Raw genomic sequence first — 11,712 nt, forward strand, 5'->3', positions numbered from 1 at the left:
AATCTTGGTTTGCTTCCTACAATTATAATGTGTACATATATATATATATATATTTATATATATATATATATTTTTATCTGTATGTATATTTGTGTATGTCAGTCTTGAGCCACTTTCATAAAAGCTTTCCAATTTTATGATCAGGCCATCTTTTATCTAATATATACATGTATATATACACATATATATTTATATTTAAACGTATAGTGTCTTAGCACATTTCTCTTAAAATATAAATATTATGTGTATACATATATGTGTATATAAAGTGTACCTATATACTTAAATATTTTTCTGGATATGTTCATTGATGTAAACATGTCATGTTGTTGTATGTGTAATTTTTTTCACGAGTTTATGCTATTACTAGCGGTTCATCATCGGAGAAGCCTCGGATTACAGGACTATCTTCTTCTTCTAAAATTACAAAAAAAATAAAATTTTTAAAAAATTTCATATATATTAAAATATTTCAGATTCAAACTCAATCTTTCAAACTTAAATTAATATATTAAACAATATATAAATATACCTAAGCCGTCTGTAGTACCCGGGAAAGTTGCTTGTCCACGTCTGGTATCATAGTGACTATTAGCAAATTGTGTGAAACTGTTAGTCAATCTTCTATGTCTGACAACAAAATATGCCAATGCGGATCCCAAAGCGATAATCAACAAACAGATCGGTATCGCGAATGAGAGGATATTGGATGTATTTATCGTTACTGGTAACGATGACACTTCTGAAATTTTTTTTTTTTTATAACTTGTACCAATGATATCGCAATAAAAATAAAATCTATCGCAATTTTATTAGGAATAATTAAAAAAATAATTCTCATAATTACCGGCACTATATCTAGTGCTAAAAACTTCGCTGAGAGGACTTTGGAAACCTTCTTCGGTGACCAATCGAATGGCGAATGTATAGATAACATCTGGTTTCGCATCTTTGTATATATACGGTGGCTGATCAACTTTATATATTTTGGCAGACGATTCTTTCATCGTATTCGATCCTTCTACTACCAAAATCTCGTAATGATATTTAACATTGCTCAAAGTGGATGGTAAATCGTGTTCTTGCCAAAAAATAATAAAGCCTTGATCCTTGTGCAGAACGTTCACCTGATGAGGAGGCTGAATGTCTGGCGCCGTATAAATAACTGATTGACTTGGTATAGCGTCTTCCACATCCGTGGATATTATAATTTTATATTTGCCACCATGTTTGATCGAATTGAATTTATGTCTCATAACAGTTTCATTAGTCGGTGGTAATGTCACTACGAAATGTTTATTTAGAGTCATTTCTGTCACAGTAATCTGGAAAAAATATTTGAAAAATTTTAATTTTAAATAAAGAAAAATTCGATATATCGTTTTCAAATTAATATTAAGAAATAAAAGATATTTCTTGATTTGAAAAATATACATATATAATAATGCAAAAGTTTAAAAATTTCTCAATCACCGTATATCTAATAGGCTCGTCGATATTAGGACAACTGGCACTCCAAGAAATAATAATGGAATTAAGATTGTCCGTAGGAGTGACTTTTACTTTCTTTGGTGCAGCTTGTTGATTAAAATGCGTGAACACCGTAACTGGTTGACTTAATGGTCCAGCACCATAATCGCCGTTCACACCTACTGCGAACACGTAAGATTCGCAGGCTTCCAGTTCTTTGATAGTTGCCGACAAGTTCGTCGTTAAAAGTTTGTATTCTAAAAATAATAAGACTAATGAGAATAGAATCCATATTTATGAGTTATGCCTTATATTGAATTCTTACCCTTGAAGAATTCTATCATGTTCACCGCATAATGAATCGCGTACTGCCATTTTATTTTTCTCGGATTTTTTGGCGGGTCCCAAGTAAGTTTTACCGAGGTCCCATGCGGTTTCACTAGCTGGGCAACCAGGTTCGTAATAGTTGGCAAAGGAGTGCCGTCCGTAGCTACAGTAATAGTCTTAGTTTTACCAATGTAGTTCTTTCTTACAGCACTGACTTCAAAAGTATAATTAGTTCCTGGAGCTAATCTTGACACTTCTACACGATTAATGGATACAGGAATTGTTGGTAACGTAGGATAATTTGTCGGACCTTTCGGTGTAACGATATAAGAAACATCATCCATCTTTTTCCATGTCAAAATCACAGAATGATTGGTCTTTGATTCTACCTTAAGATCTTCGATATTATCAATATTAGCGGAGCCATCGAAATTTAAGATAGTTACGTTAGATGAGGCAGATTCTCGTTCCTTGTTCTTTGCTATTATCCAAAACGAATAATTTTTTCCAGCCTCGAATGGCATATTTAAAATGGCAGAAGTTTTTTGTCTGAAGAATCGTATAGGTGGAATAGGTGGCGCTACGAATCCTTCGTAACCAGTAATAGGTCCATTCGGATACAAAGGACGTTGCCAGCTAACCTCTACACTAGTACCATTTCTTTGAGTTACGGTTACATTCCACGGCTCTGAAGGAACACCTTCACCTGTTGTAACAGTGAAATATTTTGCTGGAGGGAATACAGTAGATTGGCCTTTTATTCTAACGTAAATAGTGATATTGTAACGAGTGTATGGTTTCAAATTATTAAATTGATATTCCATATCAGCGACCCAATTGCTGGCATTGGTCCAGTTTGCCCCAGGTATAGCATATGCTATCGAAGGTAGGAACTCGAAAGTAATATTATTGGGTACAGGCATCAACCAATAGAAAACGAAACTTGTAGCGTTCATAGATCGTTCGTCCACTCCCATTTCAAGCACTTGGTAAACACGCGAATTATTTTTCTCGCAATTGCTCTCATCGAAACCATCCACGCAATCTTGTTTTCCATCGCAATATTGTGCTAGAGGGATACACCGTGTCTCGTCACAAGGGAATAAACCAAGGAAACAAGACGGTGTAGCTGCCGGATTGGAATACTGTTCTTCAGAGCAACCCAATTCATCACTACCATCTGGACATTCCTCTACGTCATTACAAACATTCCTTATGGGAATACAAGTACCGTCCATACGACACATAAACTGATCTTCTCTGCAAGAGGAATGATCACTGCTTCCACAGTGTATTTCGTCTTCACCGGAAGTACAATCGTTGGAACCATCACAAAGCCATGAATCTTGTATACATTCACCGTTTAAGCACTGGAATTGATGTTCACGGCAGACTTTTGACTGCTCCGTAGGATATATTACGGTCCATTCTTCGGCCTCTTCGTTACCACAGCCTATCTCATCCGAATCATCCCCACAATCATCCACGCTGTCACATTTCCACCAATAAGGCACGCATTTCCTATTATTACACATGAACATCCAACTATTACAAGAATTAGAACTGGGTAGAGGAACCGATGAATGCACGGTGATGGTACAATTTACTTCATCGGATCCGTCGGCACAGTCCTTATCCCCATCGCAAACCCATGAATTGTATATGCAACGATGTTTTTCCTTCGACATTAAGTTACAAGTGAACTGCCAACTTTGACAAACCATATCGTCACACTTGGCCTCATCAGATCCATCTTCGCAATCTTTTTCCCCATCGCATTTCCAACTCTTAGATATACAAGATTTGTCCGATTTACATTGGAATTCGTCAGACCTACACGTAGTGGGATATTCTTTTTTGGGACAGTTCTTCTCATCAGAACCATCTCGACAATCGTTCTCATCGTCACAACGCCATCTATGCGATATGCATCTACCATTGTCACACTTGAATTGCGACTCCGAGCACTGCGGATATTTGCAATTCATTTCATCTTTCCCGTCCTTGCAATCCACATCAAAATCACAAACCCAGTGCTTTGAGATACACTTGCCATCACATTCGAAATTTGGTGTACAACTGGTCAACGACGCGCAATTGATCTCATCCGAATTATCGCCGCAATCGTTATCCCGATCACAATGCCATGATCCTGGGATACATACGTCATTAGCACAAGTGAATTGATTCGGAGCACACGTACTGGCTACTCTAGGACACGTGAAATTGGCAAATGGGGTGATTCCTCCTGGACACATGCACTTGCCCTCGATCATTTCCATTCCGTCAGGACAAAGACAGACATGACCATGGGGCGCACCCACGCAAATATGCGAACATGTATTATTAGCACACTCATTGGTACCATGTTGCATACTGTGCGCGAATACCTTAAGATCCATCAAACCTGGTAAGTGGCCTAATATAGTAGTTATACCGACACCATGATCCTTATCTGCAACAAATATCATAGATTGTTTCCAGTCATCCCAATACATATTGTCCTTGAATACTGCAACAGCGAAAGGATGTGAAACTCTCTCATTTTTAGAGATTATTTTCTTGAATTTTTTCCCATCGAAATCGCTAGACCCAATATAATCTTGTCTAGCATCTACCCAATAAATACGTTCCGCTATATGATCTATAGTTATCCCATTTGGCCATTCGACAGTTGGTTCCACAAATAATCTTTTCACATCCGATCCATCAAGATTGGCTCTTGATACCGAAGCATTTCCTGGAGCCCAATCAGTCCAAAACATATATCCATTCATCGGATGAACCGCTATTCCTCTAGGTTTCTGTAGATTATTAGATCCTAGGATCGTTCTTCGCATTCTTCCCATGGTTGATATATCTGTTCTTATTACTTGAATTCTCATCTTAACACCATCAACAAAATATAACAAATTAGAAACCCAATCGAGTGCCATTCCTTCTATAGAACTCAAGTCAGTTTCCACTAGAATTTCAGGAAAACTCGTACCATCTTTAAAACATTGCCTACCTATGGTATCGTTAACAATGTCTGCCCAATAGAGACAATTGTTTCTCATATCGAATTCGATTGCTATCACATTCTTTAAATCATGAATAGGCAATGTTTCAATCTTCTCTTCTATTAAATCTATTCGTGAAATGTGCTCTCGTTGAGCAACTAATAGAAATTCAGATTTCTCCTTCATAGGGCATGGAATCTCATCTGGTTCGAAATTTCTGGCTAAACCACCTACACACTCATCATCGTTTATCTTAATATAACCCTTAGTTCGATTATAAAATGCTCCAGGTTCACAAATATTCGGTACAGCATAAGGATCATAGAAAGTTACAGATTTATCTCTAATACAATGATAAGGATTTCCTTCTCGTATGAAGCCAAAATCACATTGATAATCGTTAAAATCGCATGGACATATTTCCGTTTTTATTGGCCGATCATAATCTACTCCTGTATAACAATTAACGCTCGCTGCTCTTCTTTGATAGGTTTCCTTCCGACCTAACACACAAGACATTACTGGTTGATCTGAACTTGATGGTGACCAGAATTTAAAATCATCCTTGGTACAATCTTTTTCGAATACATTTCTCAGATCAACCTTGATAATTAGCCATTGGTGCTGGCCACTAGCTGAACCAAACATCGTGAAAACTGTAGTATTTTCCCCCGGTTCAGTCATCAATCCATAAACGCGCAGCATTTCTTCGTTGAATTCATACGATTGCCAAGTCTCTCCTTCATTAGTGGAATAAGAAATATCTCTGGTTTCTCCACGTGACTTGAAGTATCTAACAGCTACCAAAAGACCACCGTGATCTCCTATGTTAAAGAAGTAGTAGTCCTTGAGAACCTGTTTCCAAGTAAGGCCAGCGTCTCTGGATACATACAGGGCAGGATGACCCTTGAGATTCGGTCCTATTACTCCAGTAGCCATTATAATTCCAGGAGCAGATTTCGAGCTCATAATAGATACCGATCTCGTTACAGGATATAATTGACTAAAACGTTGACTTAAATGCAATGAACAGTCTTTGGCACAGTGAATTAGAAAACCTTCGTGATTTGCAGTGGGTGCCTTTATGGGATTCCATGTTACACCATGATCAAATGTTATTAAAGAAACTAAATGTTCCGGGCCGATAGATCCCGATTTTGGTGTTCCTTTTACTTGTGATGCTATATAAATACCACGGAGACCTTCTACTTTGTACAAATCGGTAAATGGCTCGTCCGATACATCACTGAAAGAAAGCACATGCAAAGTTTTAATTTATCATCGTTTCATATATTGCTTTATTTTATTTGTTCTAATTACTTTAACCAACTGTCTTTCCAAGTGCTATTTGGGAAAAACGCAAGAATTCCTTCAAGAGATAAAGTGAATGTAACTATCTTCTGATCTAAAACTTCTGTAATGTATAGATTCGCTTGCGTTTCACTGTGAGAAGCAGCAATAAAAACTCTATTATACGAAACGTCGACGATATGATAATTCTTGATTGGTAAAGCTGTATTAAATTCAGCTTTAATAAAACTAAAATTTTTATAAGATACGTAGAGATCCAAATGTTCCGTTTCGTTCTATGAAAAAAAAAAATTGAATTATTTACAATTCAAGTTTAAATAACGTAATTGAAGATAATTCATACTTAGCCTATTTTACATGCCTTTTTCTTTGACGTAGCAAATCTATAATCGCCTCTAATTTGAAAGTCTTCCACGTCTGAAATGATCAATGTAAATGGTTCAATTAAGCGTGTTACCGAATCATTTTGTAAATTATTTTGCAAATCGATCTGATAAACAGTATTTCTTCCATCTGAGTGCATTCGTTCGATTATCAATGCAGGTGCAGGAGACCAAAAAAATGCTTTTACATAAGGACGTAATAATGTCCATTTGTAGCCTGTATTCGTCGAAAACCATAGCTAAACATATAATCAATATAATCAATATAATAAATATATATAAATATATATATATATATAATATACAATATAAGATTATAAAACTTACGCTAGGTAGAGGGCTCATTTTATCCAAAGCAAGAACAATATTAACATCATTTTCATAAAATGAGATTTCACTAGGATGAAATCGTACTGACACTTCATTGATAGTTTCACCATTGTCTGGCGTGATAAAAAGTAATCTATGTGTACTGTCCACAAAAATACACTGGAAGATATAAAATAAAATTAAGAGAACAATGAACAGCTAAGAAAATTTGAGGATATCAAAAAAAGATAAACTTACGAATCTGTTATATTTTGGATGATTAGTAAATTTGTCCAAAGTAGCGTATTGTTGAAAAGTGCTGATTCGGAATTTTTCGGTTATATTGACGAATGTATCGCCATAATTGTAACTTATGTACACAGCACTAGGACTAGGTGTGGGATTTTTGCTTCTTACTGGTGTACTGTCTCTTGCTAGACATATTATCACATTTGATCTTTCTCCTACCCAATGAACTATTAATTGTTGATGTGAATCATTTAAAGCATTGACCTATGAAAATAAAAAACATAAAAATTTTTAATTTTTTTAATGTAGCATTATTTTCAAAAATAAAATTATTATCATATAGTATAATAGTATAGTTAAAAATAAGTTAAAAATGGAGAAACATATTTATTTATTTAGGAATACAAATTTTATTATTCCTTACTATAGATATGGTTAAACAATACTGGCAATGTAATTTAAATAATATATCTATTAGATACAATATTCGATTGATAAATAAAAACGAATGTTATGTCATAGAACCATTATAAATATGTTAATCTATATTTGAAATAAATATAAAGAAATATAATAAAAAGAAATTTGAAATACATATAAAAAAATATAAATAAAAAGATATTTTTCATTTTTCATTTTTCTTTTTTCTTCTGTTCTGTGATCTTAAATAACTTCAAGGACATTGTTCCTGCAATGCAAGTATATTATATATAGGAAAAAAAAAGTGAAAGGAATTCGTAAAAATTTATTGGTAATATTTGTCTATTAATTAATATTATATATAAGTATATATGATTTATTATATAAAATATTAATCTAACAAAAACAAAATTTTTATATCGAAAATTTTAATCTATTTTGTACGTATTACATTTTAATTTATTTTTAAAATTTAAAATTTAAAATTTTTAAAAAATAATTAAATTTATTTTAAAAATACTGTAAAAATATTATTTTTTATTTTTTATGACGTAAATTTAAATTTATAATTACAATTATTATTATAATAAAAAATGTATAATATAAATTTTTGATTATAATTATTTTTAAAAAAATACACGTATTTTAAATACCATTACAAATGACGAATATCTTAATCTCTGTTTACTGAATATAACATATTTTAACGATTTAACTTGGTTGGTCGTTATATATTCCACATAATATTCCTTTGTTGTCATTCATATAAATATATATATATTTATTTTAGATATGTATTTTACATTAGATATAATTACATTACTAGCATGACACACACACACACACACACACATATATATATATATGCTTACCTATGAGTAATTGTCACGTATTGTTGTATCATCAGAGAACATTTCTATAAATAGTATTAATCTGTGCTTCGAAAAAAATAATATTGCATTTTTTCCTCATTTATTTCCTTTTACATTTTCTTTGAAATATTTCAAATAAAAATTTAATATTTAAATTTAACTATAATTATAAATATAATTAATTAAATATAATTATAAAAAAATTGAAAGTATTCTTCCTATCAATTTAATCTTAATAATATCGAAAAAGATAAGATAAATAATATAATGATCAATCATTATTCAATAACATTATAATAATAATAATTTCGACTTTATTTATGAATTATGATCGTATTAAATGTTATCTAGTTATTAAATATAATCAATGTTTATTTAATACTTTTACATGAATGTATTGATACCTTATTTGACATTGTGATTAGAAATAAATAATGCGTACAATAGAAACATAAACTGATTATTAAATAACTATAATTAAAAAAAATGTAAAATAAAGTTTTTTGTCCAAAGTTTATTGTTTTCGAAAAAAACAAGTTTGAAAACTTAATATGCATGAATGTTATAATATTTTTCGCTGTGTAACTTATGCTTATTGAATTTAAAAATAATCATTTGTAATTTTTTTTGTGTATGTTATAAAGTGAACGAAAGATTTCATGATCAAAAAATATTTAACAATCAATGAACGCTTAAGCCGAAATAAAGAAGACGAATAGAGCGGTTACTGACCTCTGTATGTCAATAACAGAACGACTATGACGCGTTACTCCGTTTCGTCAAGATTGATTAAATTTAGTCCGGAAGGGACATAATACGGCAATTACGTTCTCCGCTCTCTGCCGTACAAAGACAGCGTTGTATATACCGCCCTTATTATCTGCCGCGTAAAATTCTAAAATCTCTCCTATCGGTGAATAACAAGTACGCAGTGATAAGAGAACAAAAACAATGTACTACTTTATGCGGCAAATGAATCGATAGAATTATCGTTCCGAATAGGATCAAAAATATCAGAATGGTAATAAAACAGAAAATGATAATTGCATACCTTTGTCGTGATATTTGGATCATTATTTGAGATCTGTGAAGGAATATCCCTGCGCGTTCGACTAGCTGACGTTTCGCTGACATCCGAATATTCGTCTCGATTAATGACAAGCGGCTGTCTATAACCATAAGAATTGTAATCTTCCGTAATATGAAGAGTTTTTGCTTTGAGACCAAATCTCTGCCCGTTATTGAAACTCGTTAATAATATTAAATGCAACAAAAGTGCAGAGTAATATAAGACCGAAGTCGTCCGACCGGCCATCTTGCTCAGACTAACTTTCTTTAATCATTATGTACATATATATACATATATATAACTAAAGATATATGTATATGTAGACATTTCATATAGAATATTCTCAAGTCAAGCAACTATATATCCAATTTAATACAGATCAATGCGCATGCGCAATTCATTGTAAATCGGACTTTATGTAAAGTAAATTTAAAGAATAATGATAAATATTAATTACACTAAAACTTTTAATAAAAAAAAAATTAAACTGATGTTCTTTCATCATATTTTATTCATATTCTAAATATTCTAATTTCTTTAATAAATGTCTTTAATAAATGAAAATTGCCATAAGAAAAATCACGGACAATCATTGGACACGTAATGACATCTTGTAGCGATTACGAACTATTTTTGGAATACGATTAAATTTAAATTGTGTTAGAATTAATCAGAAGTAATTTTAAAAAAATATTAAAAATATTATTAACATGTTGTTTAAAACAATACTAAAATAATAATATTTTAATAAATATATCTATTTTTTTTTTATATATTAAATCGATCTATAATATTAATTACAAATAAAATGCAAATGAAAGAAAAAATTGTGATATTGTGTGAAAATTAATAATTAAGAAATAATAATATTAAAATATAAATCGTGATACAATTACAAAACATAGTTATCGGACAAAAATGTTCGTAATAAAATTGAAAGCCATTGCTAGGGGAGTAAGTACTTTTAATGGTCACTCTCAGATGTAATAATAAAACTATATTAGATAATGACCATCATTTCCTGGAGGCATCATCAAGGTCTTCCTCTATTCACGATATGAATATTCAAATAGAATATGCGACTAAAAATGATTAAATTACGATGATAAATAATTTTTTATTATGTATAAAAATTTTTTAAAAATTTATCCTCTTAAAAATAATAAACTTTTATAATTTTAATCTAATTAAACAAAAATATATTGATAATTACTTACCTATGAATAATATAAAATTATGATGATGCTTATGATGATATGAGGAAATGGAAATATTCAAAGGATTTTTTTATAAATATAATCATCATATAGTTTTACAATTATCATATATTTTCTATCATAAACATTTTTATTTCTTATAATTTATCGTCCTTCATTATCTCGTATTTATATATATATATAATCATATTTATATTTATATATAAAACACATAGCTATGAAATATTAAGTTGTGTGTAGTGTAGCAATGCGACTCCGAATAGTTTAAAAAATATCCACTAAATGCACATGCATTAAACTAGAAAAAAGCGAACTTGTTGTCGATTTCATTTCTTTCTTTTGATTAAGTTCGTTAATTATGGCTTTTCATCTTCTTGTCTAGGCGTACACTGCATTGATAATGATCGTATGTACAAATTAGTATGAAGCGCACAGTATAATATAGTAAAAAAGATGAGACGTTTTACAAACGTATCCTCATGTGCTACTCAGAGGTCTTATTGCGAGAAATATATTATCGCGTTAGAATAAAGTGCATTCCAAGAATAATGGAACAAGTCGACGTCAATTGAAATGAGTCGCATTGTAATTAGATGATATTAAAATAAAAATAATTAATTCTTAAATAATCGTTATTGAAATAAAATGATCGCGAATATAAGTCTGAATATTAAATCATTCTTATACTCTTTGTACGAAACAGAAAAAAAAATTAACATGATAAATATTTAAAAATATCAAAAAAAAAAAAAAAAAAAAGACAAAAAGAATGAAAAATAAAGGATAAGAATATCGTGTGACAATCGCGTGATTGTAATATGAATAGGATATCAGTTAATATCAAGCGAGATATTTGCAAACAGAATCTTAATATCATTCTGAGTTTCTGGACTTCTCTAATTATTAAAAACTCGCTCAATAAAAACTGTATCACACACGCAGAAATGTCTATAAAGAACAATTAAATAATTTTTCTTTCTTTTTTTAATTCCGTAGAATCATGATATTTTTTAGGATCATATAAGAGGAAATTCTTTAAATTATTACACAATGTGTGTTCCATTCGTTTTTTTTTTTTTTTTT

At 31.2% G+C, this 11,712-nt stretch overlaps 1 protein-coding gene across 1 annotated transcript; it reads right to left on the bottom strand.

The window, feature by feature from the left end:
• Window positions 1-324: 324 nt before the first annotated feature.
• Window positions 325-9,683, bottom strand: LOC102673691 (sortilin-related receptor-like). Its single transcript, XM_006618760.2, has 10 exons — window positions 9,395-9,683; window positions 7,061-7,315; window positions 6,821-6,982; window positions 6,472-6,732; window positions 6,120-6,385; window positions 1,796-6,045; window positions 1,474-1,727; window positions 848-1,325; window positions 533-742; window positions 325-417 (listed from the first exon to the last, which is right to left on the bottom strand). The coding sequence occupies exons 1-10, from the start codon at window positions 9,656-9,658 to the stop codon at window positions 356-358; spliced, it is 6,462 nt and encodes a 2,153-aa protein (XP_006618823.1). The 5' UTR covers window positions 9,659-9,683; the 3' UTR covers window positions 325-355.
• Between the last annotated feature and the right edge of the window lie 2,029 nt (window positions 9,684-11,712).

This window comes from Apis dorsata, unplaced genomic scaffold, assembly GCF_000469605.1.
Source record: "Apis dorsata unplaced genomic scaffold, Apis dorsata 1.3 scaffold_374, whole genome shotgun sequence".
Lineage (NCBI taxonomy): Eukaryota > Metazoa > Arthropoda > Insecta > Hymenoptera > Apidae > Apis > Apis dorsata.

Coding starts and splice junctions, on each gene's coding strand:
- LOC102673691 (XM_006618760.2), bottom strand. CDS start 9,658: ATGGCCGGTCGGACGACTTCGGTCTTATATTACTCTGCACTTTTGTTG. Junction 7,316..9,394: donor ATCCAAATATCACGACAAAG/GTATGCAATTAT, acceptor TTATTTTCATAG/GTCAATGCTTTAAATGATTC. Junction 1,326..1,473: donor ACGAGCCTATTAGATATACG/GTGATTGAGAAA, acceptor TATTTTTTCCAG/ATTACTGTGACAGAAATGAC.